The sequence below is a fragment of the Pezoporus flaviventris genome, unplaced genomic scaffold (genome assembly GCF_033815535.1).
Source record: "Pezoporus flaviventris isolate CSIRO_AGI_PZ_B2104156 unplaced genomic scaffold, CSIRO_AGI_Pfla_v1 ptg000002l, whole genome shotgun sequence".
NCBI classification, from domain to species: domain Eukaryota; kingdom Metazoa; phylum Chordata; class Aves; order Psittaciformes; family Psittacidae; genus Pezoporus; species Pezoporus flaviventris.
Genome location: NW_026892550.1, coordinates 73865647 through 73886553, shown reverse-complemented (window position 1 = coordinate 73886553; position 20907 = coordinate 73865647). Strand labels below are relative to the sequence as shown.

The window sequence follows — 20907 nt, the reverse complement described above, 5'->3', positions numbered from 1 at the left end:
CCTTAATGCTTTAATTATGTACATTTATTTGTACAGTTTGCATTTTTATTGCAGTAATGTAAGTTTCTTACCTAGAGAAGTGAAAAGTATAGCTAATGTTACTATTGGCATTAATATTGGAATGGAGTGTGTTTGGACATCTATGGATAACATTTTGAGCTGTGTATTGCAAATGTGATGATGCCTCAGAACTGTTTGAAACCGAGACACTGACATGGGTTGTATTTGAGCACTCAGATATAGAAGCATATAGAAATCATTATCCTGCCTTTGAAAATGTTCGCTTTGCTTCCTACCTGCCAGCAGACACTGGCCTCATGTAGTGATGGATGGACTTATTAAAACTGCATAACAACATTTGTTACTGATCACAAACTCCATAGGATTTGAAAGGCAAGTTCAACCTCCAATACCTGATGTATTTTAGTGTTATATTTAGTGTTTGATAATGATACAGTTCCTCTAGCCTGTTGAAAAACGTGAATGCTGCATGAGGGAAATGATGTGTGCTAAGCTGCACGTACTGATCTACAAGCCAACTTTCTAATTTCCCCCCTTCAGGTTAGGAATGAAGTCTGGGAACCAGTGTCTTTAAAAATTCTGAAAACAAAGCAGAGGCTTCTCTTCTACCTCTCTTTATGTTGCTAAGTATATTGTGGAAGGGACATATTGTCTGGTGCTGTGGTGCTAGGAAGGGGGCCCAAGCATTTCTATCCTTTTGGTAGTGAAAAGCAGCAAAGTCAGGAGCCTCGTGAAATGCTCTCAGTCAAGCAAGAAGTACCTTGCTGTGCTGTGGGTGGAGGAGTCCTGAGGTGCAGGATTTCCCTGGTGGATGCCATGCAGCTCACTATGTTGAAGGGCTGTTGCCTGAGACGAGTTGTCCTCCTTTTACCTGGGCATGGTGCACTTCCCTTCCCATGGGCTCTGGGCTGCTGAGGTACACTGCTGCCAGCCCTGGCCCGGTTGAAGGTTGATAGAGGAGGGAGTGAAGTGCCACCGAGCATGGAAGCTCCTTGGGAGAGGTGTGCTGAGCCCAGCACAACCTGGACAGCGTCCCTTTCACCTGGGCCATGGGCTTGTGCTCTGAGTCCAGCCAAGCCTCGAGGCTTCCCCGGGGAGCAAGCTGAGCGCGGTTTGACTTGTGATTTGCGTTTTACTGAAGTCATGTTATATTTTACTGCCTTTGGAAGAGGCGGGGTGGAGGTGGGAAGGGGACATCCCGCCACCCTATTTCCCGGCTGCCCTCAGGGACGCAGTCAGTGCCAGTGATTGGATTTCCATATCTGAGTCTCCCTGTGCGTCTGCCTCTGTGTGCGCTTTCCTTCGGGTGGTGGTTTACCCTTTGCCTTTCCTCTTGTTCGCAGGCGAGCGAGCAGGGCGTGGTGTGATTGGCTGCAGACTGCACAGATCAGCCCCAGCGCCGAGTCTCGCACTCACTCGCACACGCACACCCCACAAAAAACTTCACCCGCGCTGAGCCTGCACCAGTCCAGGAGAGGAGTGAGCATCGGGAGCAGCACCTTCGCCTCTCGTCAAGAAACAACCTGCTCAGCAGGGGGAATAAACGCCATCAGTGCCAGCGCCGGGGAGAACGGGCGGTTTATTTCCTCCGCCCCACTTTTTATCTTTTCTTCTTATTTTCTTTTTTCCCTTCTTTATTTTGCCCCCCAGAAAGAGGAAAGCCCGCCTGTGTTTCTTTAGCACAGCCTGCTAAATCTGCACGTCTTGCTGCCGGAGTCTCTCCTGGCCGAAGCAAGCTGCGCTGGGGTCCCTGGCCTATTCCTGCCTGCTGGCCAGGACTCGGGGGACGCCGGAGCCTACCTGGCGAGCTCGGAGGGGCAGGATGGAGGCGTCTATCCGCTGGGTGCTGTGCCTGTGCCTGGGCTGGGGCTGCCTGTGCCTGGCTCTAGGGGATGCGCTGAAGGATCGCTGGGTCGGGCTGCGGCGGCGCACAACCCTGGGAGCTGTGCGGCGCGGACGGGCCAGAGCCGCTGCAGGTGACTGTGGCCCACGGCATGCAGAGGAGCAGCTGCAGCCGCGGGACAAGGTCTCGGAGCACATGCTGAGGCTCTACGACCAGTACAGCGCAGGACGAGCGGTGGAGCAGCCCCAGGACTTGCTGGGTCTGCCCCTCCGCCACGGCAACACGGTGCGAGGCTTCCGCCCTCTGCCCGCAGGTAAGTCCAGCTGTTGGAATGAGTGTGTCCGGTTTAGTGCCGGGGAACTGGATGGAGGGAAGGAGATGAGAAACGGATTGGCAAAGTAACGCTTCCTGCAGCCACAGTCGTGTATTTTAGGTTATAATGTTTATATTGCCTCACATATTTTAATCACTGGTTTATCTCTTCAACTCCATATGCCATGTCTGCCGTATGATAGCTGAGCACCATATGAGGGAAGTGGAGTCATTAACATATCCTCTCTGGAGCTTTTTCTTATCAGTGTTTTGCACGTGTAGCTTCTGCTGAAACCAAGGGCTGAGTTGCATGTGGTAGAGCAGAAATGTGGTTAGGCGACCCTATATACCATCTACAAGTGTCCTCATTTGGTGACACTGGTGACAGTACTGGCAATTAGGGGCAGTATCAAATGAGTTTAGTTGAAGCATCATTTGTGCATGGTAAATACTGCATCTCAACATCTTTGGCAGTGGAGCTTAGCTGTCTCTGTGATTACAGACTGTCATGCACAGGTAGATTTATGAAAATGTAAAGCCATTTTTCATAAGGGGAGATATGCATATAACATTGCAGCGTCCCAGCTAGCAAAAATGGAGGATGGCACTGTCTTGGCTCTGACCCTCATTGGATATGCTTCTCAAATCCACAGCATCCCCAAAACTGGCTGTTTGTATGATAACTGTCATGCTGTACGTAGCAGCCCAATTTGCCAGTCTTCTATTTTTCATTGCACTAGTGGATTGACCCACCATCTTTTTCATGGGCAAGTGTCTATTGGTAAAAGTCAGTGTCATCTGAGAGTTTCAGGGACCTGTATTGATTCTTTCCTCTCCCAGGAAACTGAGAGCTGGGTGCCAGATTTGCCTTAGGTTTCTTTGGAAGTCATTACTTCTGATTCTTCAAAGGCAACAGTGTCTCTTATAGGATAGCTCTGCACAGAGATCAAGTACTATAAATAATTGAATGGCTTCTGGTGTTTTAGGATTCAGCTCTATAAATGCTCTCATCAGACGTTGCTGCAAGTATTTCTGTCCACAGGAGAGGTTTTAGAGGTATAAATACCCTGGGTTTGAAGGATGGAGGGCTGGGACTCCCGAGCTGTTGTTCCTGCAGAGGAACTCTCTTGTTTTTCTGACGTGACCACTTTTTGCAAGGTAACATCTAATGTATGTTGCTTTGCTCTAAAATAAGTGGTTCCCTTGCTGAAAGAGGGGAAGGTATAATACTAAAAAAGGGGGAGGGTGTATAATCCCAGCAGAGTGATATTTGCTCCTTTAAACATATCTGATTAAATATATTTATTGTTCTAAACCTTAGAAGGCCTTTGGTTGAAATCCCATCTCTCTAGTCTTTCTGATTATATTTATACTCTCACTTGACATTGGGTGGCAGCAGTCCTATAAACACACTATTGAGTAATCTCTTTCTGCCTCCTCCAATACTTCCACAGCTCAAGTGCCAAAGCAACAAACTGCGTGTCGTTGTAAGCTTTTTGACGCTCTTGTAAGTATTAATGCAAACCCTTTAACCAGTTATCTGTTGTCTCTTTCTCGCCATAGGTAGTAGCAGCTCATGTTGTATAGTTATTGATGGCAGAAAAGCGATTTTCCAGAAAAACCTCAGGTCAAATTTTCCTCGGGGCAGTGGGGGGAGCAAAAAGGCTTTTTCTCCTTTCTGTCATTTTCCCTGTGCCCAACTGGCTGGCCAGTACTTTGAAGGAAATGGTACATCCACTGCATCTCCCTTTTGAGGTAGTTTGTTTCCAAATCCTCTGCTCTGACCGTTGCATTCCTTGACTGCACATTTCAGTCTCCCACAGGCTTCCTGTAGTCCTTACAATGTGGCTGCATCAGTTAAATTACTAAATTATGTTGCTGTTTCTCCTTAAGCAGATTTTACCATCCCTGCTGGCAGCCCCTTCAGGAGACAGCTTTTTGTTTGTGATGAGCAGAACTTCCCTAAAAATCTGCCTGTTTTCCTACATCTACAGCAAAAGGTCTTGAAGACAATCTTTAGTGATTTGATTTGCAGTTTAACCATACATTTTTCAATTTAATTGTATATTTTCAGGAGAAAAAAGAGTTTATTTTCTGAAACACAACTCTCGGGGTGGCTGTGAAACCTTTCAGTCCTCACTTTTCCCCTGGAGGGCTCTGTTTTTTCTGTGGTACACAGGAAAGGCCTCTCAGAGATTTCACTGGTAACCTGCCAGACAAATTGTTGATACCCTTTAAGACAGGTTGTGTGATGAGACCAACAACTGATAGCATTTGTTGAGACTTGTCCTCATTTCTAGTGGAAGAAAAGTGTTGTTCTATGTGGCAGCTGTGGTCTTGTGCTGGACAGCCAAGAAGAAAGAACTAAGATGTGACTAATCAAAAGAAACATCCTACCATCTGTTAAATGCAAGTTTCTCTTTCTGTGTCTCAGTCCTCTGAGGGGCTAGGATGAGAGCTTCAGCCCTGTGTGGCTACCTCTGAAGTTCCCATCCTGTGCTGCCCTGAATTCTCTTGCACACCAGATTCCACAAGTAGGATGGATTATTAGCGGTTTGTTGCTTGGGCTGGGGGGGGTTGGCCATTAGTTTTGATGATTGTTCATCTGATCTTATATTCAGGCAAATCTCTTTCCCGTTAATCTTGCTAAATTATCTCAAAATATAATTGTTCAGTTTGAGTCACTCAAAAAAGGAACCTGTGGTGCCCATGACAAAGCCAAAAGAAACCTCAAGCCCCAGATCCGTTTCAGTGAGGTAAGAATGTCTGTCATTCACAGTGGATCAAGTGACATTCCTGCACCATTCTCTCTCATTGACTTCACTGCTCTCATTTATGTCTATGTATTTGAATCAAAGGATGTTCAGCCTGTGATTTCTGTGGCAGTTTTCTCAGATTTCTGAGGTGGCACCAGCAGCCTTTGTCTTACTCAGGCCAGGTCTTACTCAGGCCAGGCTCTGCTTTAGGAAAAATCTCAAGACAAAGCCTTTTCTGGATCTTTACCTGTGGGTACCACAACAGTGAATGGTTTTCCGTCCCCTGGGACTCTACAAAGATAGCTGGGAGAGAAGCTGGGTGATCTGCAAGTTAGAACTGAACACTTTCTCTTAAGCTGTGGTTGAGTCTGTGCTTCAGCTTCTGCACATGAACATTTTTATCTCCTGCCAGTTAGCAGAACCACTGAATGACCAGACCTCCAGATGTCAGAAATCTGCTTGCTTTGAGTGCTTCCCCTAGAGGGGTGCTGATCTGCAACTTCTGAGGCTCAGGAGCTGGAGGAAAGATACAGCATGGAATAAATAAGAGAGAGCAGAAAGTTAAAAGCCTCAAATGCAAGACTTTCAGTTTGCTTTTGAAAGTGCTTTTAATCATAGAACATGTCTTGCAAATGAGTCATTTAAAAAAAAATCCACTTTAATTGGAGGGTCCCTCTAATGATGTTATAGTAAAGCTATACAGTCAGAAATTACTTTAAACTCTTTTTTAATTGACTGAATTTCAAGCAATTTCAGGTATTACACCTGCCCCTAGGCCGATTCTTGTGGTTTCAGAACTATGCTCTCCTCCTTTTCAAAACGCCTTGCTTTCCTTTGTTGTGGTATTAAGTGCCCACGGAAACAGGGGAAACTGAGCACTGCACAGGGAAAGCTCATCACTGACCTGCAAAAACCAGTATGGGCTGTGTTCTAGCCTCTCTGAGCTCTGGTAATATGAAGGGTCTTCTGTAACAAGACTTTTAAAAACATACAGGCAGGAGACAGGAAGAGTTTGTGGCTTTTGGGGTTTGTTTTTTTTTTTTTTTTGTAGCTGTACCCTTAGAAATAAAATACAGGCAGCATCCTGGTAATTTTTAGGCAAAGGGAACTTGTAAAGCATTAAGCTGGAATTTGTGTAGACTAGGCCCGAATCTGCAAACCTCCTCTAAGGAAAATGGGCAGGATCTGTAGGTTTGGCCCCTCAGGACCTGACTCAGAATTTGGGGTTTCTGGCTTGTGTTACTCCCTGCCTCACTGTGCTGTCACGCATATGCGTGATCAGTGCTCGCAGTCCCCACTTGGTGTCTCCAGCATGGCACTTTACATGTGAAGTGTTCTGACCTGAACGGGACACGCTGTGCACAGTGTGACCTACTGCCACTAGCTGAAGTGGAATTCACGAGGATGGTGAGAAGGAGTAGGGTTGGCTTTTTGTTTTCTCCTTCCTGGATTTGTGTACTTTATTGATGCAACCTCCTTAGCTGCTTAGCTTATGCTAACTTCAATATTATGTTCAGTTTTCAGACCTGCTACGGTCTTTCTGCTTAAAATATATAGAAAAGAGATGTTTTTCCCAGTGTGCAGCCACATTTATGATATGCAGTGTGCATATTTATGGTTTTTATATCATAAAATCCACATGTAGGTTCAATCCTAAGCATGCACCATTGGTGCTTCTTGAAATTATTTTAGTAACTGATAGCTTTAACCAGTCTAGTGGACTTTTTACTTTTTTATATCAAATTACTAGCTGCTATAACCTTATCTGCTTTGCTAAAAAAATAATAAACCCAATTTGACATCAAGTCTTATGGCTCTTTAAAAAGAGAGAACCAGATCCTGTATTTTCCTTTTGCAAAATACTCAAATTGGTAAGGGGGAAGCAGCAATTGATTTTGAGCAAAGGTAGGAGAAAACAAGAAATCTGACTTCCAAATCTGTGTTCCTGTTCTGGAACTTGTTAGCATTTCCTGGTCTGAGCAAACTTCTGTAGCTGGGCTATGAACTCATGAAAACAAGTTCTACAATGGAAACACTGATACATTCTTAACTCTGCACTGGCACAAGGGCACAGTTTATAAAATATTAAATATCTCATTTAAATGATGACTGATTATGACTGTATAACTAAATAGTCCTCGTTATTGCATTCTTTTTCACCGGCAGTCCCTAAAAATGTCAGTGCATCCTCTATAAAGGTAAACATACCACGTGTTAACAGACTTGTTCTAGCTTATTGATGCCTGGAATTGCCCCTTGTAACATGAATATGTTTATGCTGGTGATGCCAGTCTCCACAGACTAAATGCTTTTTCTTCAAATACCTTTTTAATGCCATAACAGGCATTCCATGCAGCTGTGGGCTATTGCAGGGAGGTGAGGAAGCACGGGTCATGCCTCTGACGAGATTCAGTGGGTACAAGTACTTTGGCTGTAGAGCTGTGAGCTGGGTGGCTTTCTGGTCTGAGCTATCCGTAAATAAGCTGGCATCTCCCATAGACAACATGGTAAACTTTGCCATGGTGCTACTGGGGTCTGGGTTCCATTCACATGAGAGAGTGCAGGCAGCTGAGTAATGACTTGCATATGGGCCAAGGAGGCCAATAAATATCTAGCTTATGCTTTCAACTGCATGTACCTCCAAAGTTCTAGTCAGTAGGAGCAAGCGATACTGACAGTGTAGTGATGTGATGTCTTCCCCATTGCAATTCAAAAGAGCTCTTGTGTACAGAGTTTGGTCTGCAAAATTCCTCATTGGGCTGGCAGCAACATACAGTGCTCCCTCAGCAGAGATTGCTGTTGAAATCCAGGCTCAGAGTATGTGGAAGGTATTACTTGCATATAGCTCTGTTACACATGTATTTCTTTTGCTCATTTCCCCTTCAGTCTTCTCCTCTCATGCTTTGTTGTTGAGAAGTCTTCTGTGCTTCCTGTTCTGTACTACAAAAGATCAAAGCTGAGATAGCAGAACTCATTAAAGAAAGAACTAAAAGACATAGCTCAAGTAGGGCTACCCTGATAGCGGTCTGCTGCTCGCAGTGTTGGGAAGTGTAGGAAATGAGCTAGGGAAGTTACTGCTGCTCATATAATACTAAGTTGTCACTGAAATGCATTGTATACTGCTGTAGATGAGTGTGAGGTTTACTAAGCACAGCTGCTCACAGGCTGCAGACAGAATCTTGCCAGGCAGCAAAGTGATGGCAGCATCCTAGGAATTCCATTTACGGAACATTGACAAGGTATTCTACCAGGGCTCCTCTGGTCTTCCCACCGCTGCTGCATCATAAGAGCCAGCCCTGGAAGAGAGGGACCTTCTGTCCAGCACCCCTCTGAAAGACAGCATCAAGAAAGCTGCTGCAAAGCTGCTGTCTTCACTGGGTTGGTTTGATATTGAAAACTTAAGAAAAAAAGCTATTCTGATGAGTGATCTTCTAGGGTGTCAGTTTCTGAGCTTGTGTTTTCCTTTCACCTGCAAAGCTGATTTTGACCTTCTAGATCAATAGAGGGCTTTCTTGCAAGGAGATCAGGTTGCCCTTAAGACCCTAAAGGAGGTCTGTCTTGGCTTAGAGTGCAACCTGGCCAGAGGCCTTGTCTGTGCTTAGTCAGTCTGCATCTTCCTACTGGCTGCTGAGCAGTTGTTGATGGACTTGACCTTGCAGTTTGCATACCTCTTCCTTTCCACTGAACATGGAGCTAGTGATGGCAGCATCCTAGGAATACCATTTACTGAACATTGACAAGGTGTTGGAATTAAAGCCCCACTCAGACTTGACTTGGGGTTTTGTTTAGGGTTCTTTGGGATTAGTGAGGGGGGTAAATCAATCAATGGAACAGTCTGTATGAGAGGAATTATTGGTGTAAGTAATTTTAAAAACTAAAGCCTCAGCTCACATCACTCAGTAAAACTTCACTTGTGTCAGTAGCTGGATGAGACTCATTGAAAGCTTCCCACATAACAAGGAAATTTAGTTAGATGCTACTGGATACCTCCTGGCCGTGGTGAGAAGTTTCAACTCTGCTCCTAACCTGGGCTAACAGCTTAATGACATTATGGTGGAGACAGGTTTTCAGCAGTTTCTGTCCTCTGGGTTTAAGGATAAAGTTTCATTTAAGGGGAGTGAAATTTTCCTGAGGAAAAATTGCATTTGTAGGTATTTTAAAGCTTTGCGTCTGTCATTTTTAATGCTTATGCTGCAGGAACACTTATTTCAGTGCATTGCTCACATCTGGGAGTCAGGGATCACTATCACACAATAGATGTGTTTGACATAGCGTTCCTAAGTTGTGACACAAACCCAGGCCGCACAGTTGGGTTCTTCCAAGCCGGAAGCCAGCAAATCTGTAGACATCTGTGCCAGCCACTAGTCACTGGTTTCAAGCTGATTTTGCAGCTTGAATGATGTGAAAACTTGAGAGATGGTTGAGTGTGATCATTTAGTGAGAAAATAGCACCACCTGCTGCAAGTTCTTAGGTTTGGGTGTAGAGTTAAATGCCAAAAGTGGCTTTTTGAGTTTTGCTTTCATTCAAAACTATATATTCCTCCTGTTTCATACCATCTAGGGTTTCTTTATAAACCAAAGCAGCTTGTTTTCTGTTCCACTACGATATGCCAATTTAGAACAGGCAGTATTTGTTAAGTGGAATTCTTATTAAAAAATTCTTATTAAAAAATAAAATCCAAACATACAACAGTGATTCACATAATAACTTCTTGAACAGGCATTCATGAGATAGCATAAATTCTGGTTCCTAAGTCTGATGTACTTAGTGCTCTGCCAAATTACGTATTAACTTTATTATAGTAGCAATTACAAACCAAGCAGAGGTCAAGTCCTCATGTGTGCTTAGTACAAATGTAATAAACAGATGATATCGGCTTGAGGAATCGAAAGCAGGACTGAATTCAAAGGGAATCTAGTTCCCCAGGCATAAGTAATAGCTAGAAATTAGGTGGGTGTGGTACCATAGTTTCAGCTATTGGGAACTTACCTATATGATCCACTCATATACGTTGGGCTGAATGTGTGAATGAGGGTGTCTTCTGTAAATTATTTGGCCTTTTTTTTTTTGCCTGTTTGGCTGACAAACGTATATGTTGTTGTTTCCCTAATTTAATGAAGCAGCACATGTGATCTGCTGGGAAGGGTGCTGTCTTTCCAGAGATGATTCCTGTCTTTTTAATGTATCTGTTAGAAAAAAATATTTATAAGAGGCTACTCTGATTGCTGGGGTGAGGATGGAGAGGTAGAGGGAGAATATACTCTTTTGATGGACTTTATTGATGTTAGCAGTTGGGATGTCGCAGGCTGGAAGCACAGAATGTCACCCAGAACATAAAGCTGTCAAACTCTTTGAAAGACCTGTACTGGAAATGACGCTTTTCTGGATCTGTGGCCGAGTTGGTTTCCTGAAGTCAGAGGACCAGTAGGAAATGTGTATTTCTGGATGGAGTCAAGTATTGTAAGGAAATTGGATGGAAAGTGCTTTATTTACAGTCACCAGTTTACCAGCTTGGTTATTTTTCTGAATAACAGCCTAAACCCATTCCCACAGCACTGTGTGAAAATGTCCTGTGAACTTCACGATCCTTTCTCCACTGTAATGTTGTGAAATGCCTATATTCTTATACAAGTATTTCCCCTTTTAGGGAGCCCTGAAAGCCAGAAGATGTATGTTTTTAACTTGACATCCCTCAAAGAGTCTGAAAATGTCTTGTCAGCTTCAGTATATTATTATACTGGTGATTTGCTGCATGTGAAGTGGAACTGTTCTGGGTCCAGAGACTGTTCTCATCACAGGCACAGGAAACCTGAAATGCAGATACATCTTTCAGTCTGGACCTTACCTTCTGTGGGGAACAAGACTTGGACCCTAGGACATTTCCTCATCAATGTCTCCATAGCTCACCAGGACACCTTTTCCTGGCAGAGAAAGGATATCACTCAGCTCCTGCATGGAGCAAAACAAAACAATGAACTACTGATAGGTGTCAAAATGGATCTGAGCAACCATTGCCCCTGGGAACGAGCACCTTCTCTCTATGAACCCTACATTCTGATTTATGCCAATGATTCTGCAATTTCAGAGCCAGAGAGTGTCATCTCTAGTTTGCAAGGGCACCATCATCTTCTGGCGAGGGTCCTTCCCAGGCCGGAAAACCACGTGAGGAGCAGCCTTGGGAAGTGGCGACAAAAACGCTCCACAAACATCCTCTTGCCATTGCAGAATAATGAGCTTCCAGGAGCCGAGTACCAGTACAATGAGGATGAGAGATGGGAGGACAGAAAACCCTACAGAAGCCTCCAGCCACAGCTGTCAGACAGGGCAAAGAGTAAGAAAAAGCAGAGGAAGAATCCTCACCAGAAGAGCCAGGCCCTTCAATTCAATGAGCAAACGCTGAAGAAGGCGAGGAGGAAGCAGTGGAATGAGCCCCGGTATTGCACCCGGCGTTATCTCAAGGTGGATTTTGCAGACATTGGCTGGAACGAGTGGATTATTTCCCCAAAATCCTTTGATGCCTATTACTGCTCAGGGGAATGCCAATTCCCAATTTCAAAGGTATGGTCTTTATTACTTCATTTGCGCTGTTACCACAAACTGTGCATTTTCTTTCTTGAGTCACTAAAAGGTGGTTGGTCACCCATTACATGTTCAAATGTAGTAAGTGGTATCTTTGTGTCATGCTGCAAGGATTAGTGGTTAGAAGAGCTAGTAAAAAGACAGGCTTGTAAAGGCAATTAAAACAAAAATACTGCATGTTATTTTTTTTGTCCAGTCCCCAAATTTAGTGTGAGGTGTCCCTGCCCATGTCATTGGGGTTGGAACTAAGGTCCTTTCCAACCCTAGCTATTCTAGGAATCTATGATTCAAAATTGCCAAAAATACTTCCCGCATAGCGAGCAGTCAGTTGGGATGCTCAAATTTAAGCAAAAGACTCCAGTGATGAATTGCTTCTTTGATGGAACAAGTGGCTCCAAAGGCAGTGGATGCTGGCCACCTGACTTGTGAAATGCCCTCTGGGTGTGAGGTGGTTGCATGTAGGTAGCAAGAAAGGGTGATGTGCTCCTGAGGCAGAAAAGCTCTCTTTTAATAGTCAATACATAGCATGTATCTGCAGGGTTAGCCAGTGCCTGATGTAGACTGGTTGCTCAATAATAAGCATGCTCGAGAGCAAACAAGGGTTTCTCAAAAGCAGTTTGAATGTAGTGGCTTTAGAAGCCCTTGCTTCGACTGTCAAAATAGGAGATAACAAACTTCAGACAGAAAGCAAGTCTCTCTTCGAGAGTGCAGGTGAGACTTTGAGAACACAGGTTCTCCAGCAGCAAAAATCATCATGTATCTTTGTGGAGATAGATAAACTTGCAGAAACCTAAAGTAATGATGAAAAAGCACTGTGATATCAAGGGTGCTATTCCTTTCACAGAGCCTTTGCAAGCCTACCATCGCTAGGTAGTGACATGGCTTTGTGGTGGACTTGGCAGTCCTGGGGTAATGGTCTCTTCCAACCTAGTTGATTCTATGATTCCATCGGTAGCGTGCTCCATAACATCATGGCCTAACTCCCAGACTTCCTTCAAACCTCTGGAGAAGAGCACAATGAGTGATGCAAATGCTCCCGTGAGTAAAAAGTCCTGAGATGAGTTTAGTACCGGTGGTTCTGAAGAGGCAAAGTGAAGCTCAGTTCATAGAATCATAGAATGAACTAGTTTGGAAAAGACCAATTTATGTTCTGCCAAATTCAGGTTTTGCTTTCCTGCAGGTAAAGTATCTCAGTGCCCAAGGTACTGCGATTTAGCTCCAGTTTCTCAGATAAGTACACTTGCACTATTGGCTACTCTTATGGTAGCTAAGTCTGGCAGTCCCAAAGGAGTGTTCTTCCTCCTTCTTCATCCCTCTGCTCTGCCTGGGGTAGGCATGTACATGCTACCAGAAGTGGTCTCTGCTCTGGAAAAAGCTGATAGTAGAAAAAAGGCAAGAAATAAACAGCAAATAAACAGCAGCAAATACAGTGCAGAGTTTAAATGACTTTGACATGAAGCAGGAGGTCCAATTGCTATAAACTAAGCCTGCAAAGCCATAACCGGGAGAACAGTTTCCTTCTCCAAATTCTATTAAAGGGCCTAATCTGGCCTTTCTGTGTGCAACTCTCTGGACTCAGTTGTGTGAGGGATTATAGCAGCAGAGCATTACAGTTATTTAGGCACTGTGAAGCTGAACGTTTGCTGCCAGGTACTGCATATAGAGTGGGATACCAACACCCCGGTGAGTCTGGTTCCCTGAAAGGAATTGCTAAATTCCTGTCACTGTTGGAATTCAAATTGTTCCTCTTGTGCACTTTTTGAATTGTGAAAACCAAAATGACCTTGTTTTCCAAAGAGAATGGAAAGCTAAATTCTATAAAAAGGTGAAGCGAGCGCATTCTAGAGCCATGTGTTATTCTTGAGCTATGCATAGTGTCTTGTGCAACTAATAAGACCCTGTTTGCAAAGTGATGCTATAACCATCAGTCAATAGCAAACTAATCTGTGCCTATGAGTATATAATGTTCTCTTGCTGAGGGCGGGTTCCTGAAGTTCACAACCTGATGGGTAAGGAAGCATGGACGTGCCTCTTCTACCCTTCCCCTTCCTACCTCCACATTTTCTGGCCTTACCCTTTCTGAGATTTCATAGCTGCTTTGACTGCTGACAGACCCACATGCACTGGGCTTGCCTAATGCTGCAGAGTGCATTCCCAGGTCGGGAATGAAAGCTCAGAACTGACACCATTTGCCCTGCCCATAATCCATCATTAAGGGAATTCAACAGAGCAGCAAGACCCCGAGTGATGGTGTGCAGCTTGGCTGGAGCTGCAGCTGGACTTGTTTACACATCTGTCAGTTTGGAGGCAGCTCGGCTTCTTTTCCTCCCACTGCTCCTCTTGGCCTCCCCTACTTCTCCTCTCCTAAAAGCAAATCTCTGCCCACTTTCCATGACTGGGGCAATGGCCTGAGCTGGCCCTTGTGCAGGGCAGTGTGCCGGGTCAGTACTCTGGAGGGAATTCGCCTTCCCACAAAGCACACCCCTTTGGATTTTACTTGGGGTCACAGTTACGTTCCCACTGGCAGAAGCGGAGCCGGTTATCCCCAAGAGTGTACTTTAAGGGCCAGAGGCAGTGTATCCCAAATGGACTTCAGCCAGTATGGAGGCTGTTCTGTCTTGTACAATACATGTATCAAATGGAGATATTTCTTTCATCATAGAATGACAGAACATATCCAGGTGATTCCCACAGGCAGCTGGGGCCGTCCTTCAAATTAGTTCTATGCAAGTTAGCATTTTATTGGTACGGATTCCATATCTGAACGGAAGGGTTTCCTATGGGAACTTAACACAGCACCTTCAGACACCTTTTTTACTTTCAGTACTACTGGCAATGGGAAACTGGGTCTTGGTAGATGTTTTACCTTTTGATGTCTGACCAGCAGGCTCAGGAGATCCATTTGGCTCCCAGGTCCCTTTGTGGAGAATGCTGGACTGCACCTGAGACAAGAGACAAGGCTGGATGGTACCAGAGCTTTTGCCCCCTTTTGCAGGCAGAAATGATGCAGAAATCTGTGTTGTATACTAATCTAAGACATTTTCTTATATCCCTATCAATTACTACTGAGGAGCACAGGTATTCTTGAACTCCAAACAGAGATGTCTTTCTTGAGATGAGCTGCCTAGATCATAGACTCGTAGAATCACAGATGGAGATGATGTCTTTGTAAATGTCTGTGTAAATGTCTTTGTAACAATGCTGGGAAACTATAGCCATGAGGAGGATGGTGCAACAAACTTTGCATTTATGTTTTGAACAAAGCATCACCACTCCCCTGCATCTCATTCATCTGATAAGCTATGACAGTAAACTTAAACAGCCACAGGGGTAAAAGGTCAGGCAGTGTGTAACATCTGCATGTACAAGAGTAGCTGAATGCTGCCCAGTGAATCCTTTGCAGGTTCTACTAAATTGCAGCCCCAGTGTGACTTAATTTGATAGAAGATATATTGTACAGCTGATCAGCTGTGGGGTCTCTATAGGACCCTTCTTGAAGAAACCAGTTTTGTTCTAGGGTATGCGGGTCCCTTCTAATGTGGCTGTAGTAGTTATATTCTCTGTCCTATTTTTCTCTTGCAGGCCTTGAAGCCATCCAACCATGCCACCATCCAGAGCATAGTGAGAGCCGTTGGTGTCGTCCCAGGCATTCCTGAGCCTTGCTGCATTCCCGACAAAATGTCTTCTCTTAGTATCTTATTCTTTGATGAAAATAAAAATGTGGTTCTTAAGGTGTACCCCAACATGACAGTGGAGTCCTGTGCATGCAGATAACGTCTCAGGAGACCCTTTTGAAATGCTGAGATGATCACTTGCTGCTGGGGAGGGCAGAATGGGCTGGGGAGTGTTTCGCAGTATGTACTTTTTGTTTGTGCTGCCAGTGCATTTTGTTTGGACAAAGAGAAAAACAATGTAAGGAAATCCAAACACTGAGGATGGAAATGGAATGGCAATTCCAAGGAAAGAGAACACAGACTTCATTCATCTTGAATTTGACCAAGACACGAGTCTTGGGAATGGGAACTTACTGTCTCTGTTGAAATCAAAAGATGGAAGAGGAATTTGCAGAAGACTCTTCAAGATTTTTGAGACTGTCAGAAGGACATCTTGATTTATTTTTGTACAAGGCGCTGGAAGCAGCAGCAGTAGCTCTTGATTTTTGTCTCTGTTCTTACGGTGACTAAAGGGGAGAGAAATTCAAAATATACTGGTCTGGATTTTAAAGCTAAGCTTTCTGCCGTAGGTTATTGAGTAGTGCAGCAAGGAGGAAAAACAAATCCGATATCCTAAGAGCCTTAGGTATACAGCTTAAGATGTATTCGAATTAATATACACTGACTAAATGTGTGTATTTGTTTTCCTAGTTCAGCCTGTTAGATCTTGTTGCCCCCAGTCAGAAGAACATAAAATGCATTATGGCTGCCTGCACAATTGGGGTATCTCAAAAGCACCACATCTTCCAGAAACCAGAATTGTCTTCCATGGTGCTCCAGAAGTGGTGTGCCAAGGGTGTGAATGTATCCCACTCAGTGAAGTGGCCGAGGGACTTGTTCTAGAACACAGTTGCAAATAATCTGTGAGTAAATCATGCCAGGCAATTCCTGACGTGAAATTATTTGGTCCGTAATTCTTAACCTGTAGGCCTTAGCTACGATTATTTGACCAAAATTGCCTCTGTTTTGATGGTTACATGAATCAGTAGATGTTTTTTTTTCTTTTTTCCTTATCTCAGTTCACTTCTCTGAAAATCAAATTGTCCATACTTATGCTGTCAATTTAAGGTTTTCTTCTAAAACATCATTTGAGAAACTACAACCAGGAAAGAAAACATCTAATTGATCTCAGGCACAGCTGCAAAGAGTTTGTTCTGTTACAGAGTAAATGCTCACAGAAGTACTTTAGACAGAATCCCGGTTCTCTTTCCAGCAGCACGATCTGCTTTTGAAAGCACTTTTGGCTGGTGAGAGCAATGTTTCAGTTTGCAATGAGTAAATGTTAACCAGCGTTTTCCTAAGTTACCATCATAACAGACTCTCTGAAATAGCGTGTTTAGAGGGCAAATATTCAGAGGGAATAAATCAATTCTCCATCACCACGAGAGTTAAATTCTCTACTTGGGAGTAAGCAATTCCTCAGTAGATTGAAAATGACAACAGGAAATGCTTTTTTGCATCTTCACTGCTATTGGAGGCCAGTTTAAGCACTTCGTCGTTGATTTCTATATGTGGCCACTGGTGCTGTCATGTTTACTAACCTGAGTAATATAATATGCATGTGCAAAACCACGCACTAAGTGTGAAACTGTGTAGGTTCATTTGATCCACTTCCATATGCAGGAGAAAAGTCATATTCTCTGTGCAAATTGACTTAAATCTTTGCAAATAGACTTAAAAACAGGAGGAAAAAAATCTGTGCTTTTCTTCTGGCTAAGCAGACAGTTGCAGGCAACCACGAGCTTTTCATAACTGTGTCTTGGTAATGGAAAAGAACCTGCTTACCTGTCTGTTGCAGGGCTACGTGAGCCGCTGTCTTTAAGGACAGGCAAAAGAAGTGATGTACACCACAGGCTGCCCTGTGCCACTGGCTAAGCTGGAAGCAGGCCGGGATTTTCAATAGTCATTAGGCCTGGCAAGCAAAACCAGAAGCAGCAGTTTGGAATAGCTGTTCTTTGTGAGAGCTGCCCAGATAAGTCCATCATTTTTAACAGTTCAGCATGACAATGGCTGCTTTTAAAACACAGAAGCTCAAACAGTAAACCAGCTAAGCCTAATGTTCAGTTTGTAGAGAGCTTGTTGCAAAACAGCTTTTATAGAGCTTGACAAGGCAACCTCACCTTTGTGCAATATGTTCTCTTTGCTCATGGTGAGCTGGCTGGTTGGTGGTAAGTAGCTGTTACTGCCAAAATCGTTTCCTTCACAGTGTTTTTGAGGCTCTTGAGGTGTCCTGAGTAGAAAGGTGGGAACTGCTCTGTAGCCCTCAAGGTCTGGATTTCTCCCCGCATCACCCAGTGCTAGGATTACAGAATGGTCTTTCCTTTAGAGTAGCACCGGACTCCACCTTCCCCAGTGCAGCACAGCCAGAAGAGGCAGCTTTGTGACTCCCCACGGGAGGGCTGGGGAGGACCTTATCCCACTGCAGATGAGACTGGTGCTTCAGAGAAGGATAGTGGGCCCCCCAGGAAAAAGCTGGGGAAAATGGACCCTGCAAGGTAAGGAGCTTCCCACTCGCTGTAGATGAATTGGAGCAGCTGGCTCTTGAGCAGAAGATGGGGACTGAGCCAAGCCCACCTCAGCCTGTGAATGGTGTCTGGCATGAGCAGTGCCAGGAACTGAGCTCCTCAGAGGAAAATGCAGAGTTCAGATGTGCCCTGGCCCACCACTTGGATGGTAGTGGAGTTCCTCAGACCAGAACAGGGTGTTTGCAGCCAAGCTTCCCAACGTCTGATCTCTGGAGCAGAGGCACTAACTAAATACAGGTAGTGTATATAACTTCGTACTAGTAGGGACTTCAAAACGATTCCCAACTCTGTTGTTAATCACCATTTTCATCTCAAATCAGCACGGGGGGTGGGGGAAGCTTTTCCCACATGTTCTGCTGTTTGAAATACTGTTCCTCAATAAATGGCTCTGCTTCCCATCTAATTACATGGTATCTGATGCCTGCATGTTATTTTAATGGCTGGCTCATAAGATGGGCAGGAGAATGTCTCGAACTATGCATGGTCTCTCTTCAGATAGGCTCTTTGGGGAGCAAAGTCCCCAGTGAGGATCAGACCATAGGAGACTGCTGCAGAAAGCTCTTGAAAATCCCACCCTTGGAGGCTGAATTTGGAATCTCATGGAAACCTCTCCTCTGTTTGGAACAGATTCACTCTGAAATTAGTGGTGTGATAATAGGGCCAGAAGAAAAGAAAAAAGAGGAAATATGCCTGAATTGGAGAGGGATGGTTCACAGGATTCTGATTCTTTGATTGTTTCTCAGCAAACTGCCTATCACACTTAGAACTGCTTGAGAGTTCTTGCAGTTTAGATGTGTGTGCTACTTCTATCATGCTAGTTTCCAAATTAAGGAAATGGGATATAAATATTATTCAAGTTTGTGAATTTTATAAAGCTTGTGCTATTTTATAAATCGCTCCAATAATATTGTCAGACTGTTAGTGATTAGGTAACACAAACTTGGGCTCACAGAACTTCAGTATCCTGACTAGGAAAAAGAGTAAACAGCCAAAAATAAACCTCAAGTAAGACTCTCATTTGTTTTTCCCCTTGGCTAACCTTCAGAGTACTGGAAACCTGGATTTTGGCCAGTGGTTTATTGATTAAGGGCTCAAGTGTCAAGTTAAGAACTTTTGAAGTTTGGTTTGCAAGAATTGTTATGAAGGTATTGTAATTGTAGTCTTGTAATTATAGACTGTAAGTTTTTCTTTTAATGAACAGGGAGGAAAGTTGTTCCATACAAACTAAAGGGCATTTTATCCTTTCCATTGCCAACATAAATCTGTGGTGTTCATTACACCATAGCTTAAACTTCATCTGCCACTGTCTTTGATATTCACCTTGTCCTTTTTGGATGATTTTTGTGTGATGGAGAAGAACATGATCTACTGAAGTGGAAAGTAAGCTTCACTTTGCAGAAAAGAATCCTGGAGTCCAAATAGAAAAGTTGAACATGAGGCAGCAGTGTGCCCTTACAGGAATAAAGGCAAAGAGGGCTGCGACGAGAAAGAGTGACAGGAATAGGGAGAAAAGTGATTATTCTTCTCTACTGGGCACTTGTGAGATTTCATCTAGAGTACAATGCCTAGTTCGGAGGTTCAAACTATAACATAGACATTGACAGAAAGGAGCAAGTCCAGGGGAGGGCAGCCAAGATGTTTAGGAGGGTGAACCACATGGTGTGTATGTTTTCAGCCTCTGCCTATACTATGTCATCAATTTATCTCTTCCCAAGTGCAGAACTTTGTATTTGCCTTTGTTGAACTAGAAGAGGTTTGTGGCAACCCATTATGTTTAGCTCTTCTGCTTCTTGAGCTTTTTCTGAATGTTAGCTCAGCCCTTCACCATATCAACTGCTTGCCTCATTTTAGTGTCAGCTGGAAAACTGCTGAAGGTGCATCTTATTCCATCCTGTTAACACTCTCTGTCCATACTGTTAATGAAAGCATTGCATATTCATGAGCTATTATGCTGTCTTTAAAAAGAAAAGGCTAAAGACAGAATATTATGGGTCATCAATCTCTCTTATTTTTCCATTATAGTGTGATAATTCATGTATATATGGAGCTTAAAAAAATTAAATGCTTACTAAATATTATAAGGGATCCAGATTAGGGGGTCAGTCCTGTCAAGGTTGTTTTTTTTTTTCCAAGACTCCAGATGTTAGCAGGGAGAATTTCTTCCCACCTCTCTTCAGCTACCAGGAAGCAGTTTTTTTTGCAAACAGATTATTGAGACCCTTGGCATTGTTTCATTTTGTGCCTGTTAGCTATCTTAAGTATGTAGAAAAAACAACTCCCAGTAATTCTGTCTTTAGGAAAGATATCCACTGTAATTCAAAGCTAATCTATTCACTTGTTGCCTAGCATTACTTACAAATGATTTTACATTTTCAGCTTTTTTTAAATCTTATTATATACTTCATAAATGGTTTAACAATTCCTTTTTTTTCATGATGGAAATAATTTTCTGAGGAGATTATTTATATATAAAGTTCAGTGTTGGAACAGGTTGCCCAAAGAAGTGGTGAATGCTCCATCCCTGTCTGTGTTCAACTCCACGCTGGACAGAGCCTTGGATGACATGGTCTAGTATGAGGTGCCCCTGCCCATGGCAGGGGGGTTGGAACTGGGTGGTCTTAAGATCCTTTCCAGCCCAAACCATTATATGCACTAAATGACCTTTTCCAGGCTTTACTGCCACAATCCTGGTTTTGGCTAATGTCCTGAGGTAACCGCCACTAGCAGTGTAAGCAGAGATGCTTATCTGAATGTTTAAAACCCAGTTTCCATTATATGGTACAGCAAATCCCAAACTTTATACCTTTTGTGTTAATGTGATTGAAATCTCAGGAGCTAAAGTAGAATTGAAATTGTGGAGTTTAGAACAATAATCCTTATTCATCTTGTGGTCCACTGCTTTGACTTTAAGTCAAATGTCAAGAGATTAATTAGATTTCAAATGTCTGTGTGTGCCATATTGTTAAACTCTGTTAAATATTGCATATCCACAAAAGTGGCACTCAGGAGACCAACATCCAACTTTAACCTTTTTCATGAAAAAAAAAAAAGAAAAGACAAAAAGTGCGTCAGTCTTTAACATACACAGGTCTTTGACATAATGATAGGTAAATAATGAATTCTGAGCTCTCTAGTTACATCCCAAAGTTTTCTAACT

At 43.5% G+C, this 20907-nt stretch overlaps 1 protein-coding gene across 2 annotated transcripts; it reads left to right on the top strand.

Moving 5' to 3' along the window:
- Positions 1-1119: 1119 nt before the first annotated feature.
- On the top strand, positions 1120-18350 carry BMP3 (bone morphogenetic protein 3). 2 transcript variants are annotated; one of them, XM_061443844.1, is made up of 4 exons: positions 1120-2177; positions 10581-11491; positions 14400-14479; positions 15095-15260. In XM_061443844.1, exons 1-4 carry the CDS (start codon positions 1844-1846, stop codon positions 15099-15101), a joined length of 1332 nt encoding a protein of 443 aa, XP_061299828.1. In that variant the 5' UTR covers positions 1120-1843; the 3' UTR covers positions 15102-15260. The 2 variants fall into 2 exon arrangements, with proteins under 2 accessions (XP_061299828.1, XP_061299821.1); XM_061443837.1 differs by lacking the exon at positions 14400-14479 and having other exon boundaries at positions 1136-2177; positions 15095-18350.
- Positions 18351-20907: the final 2557 nt, after the last annotated feature.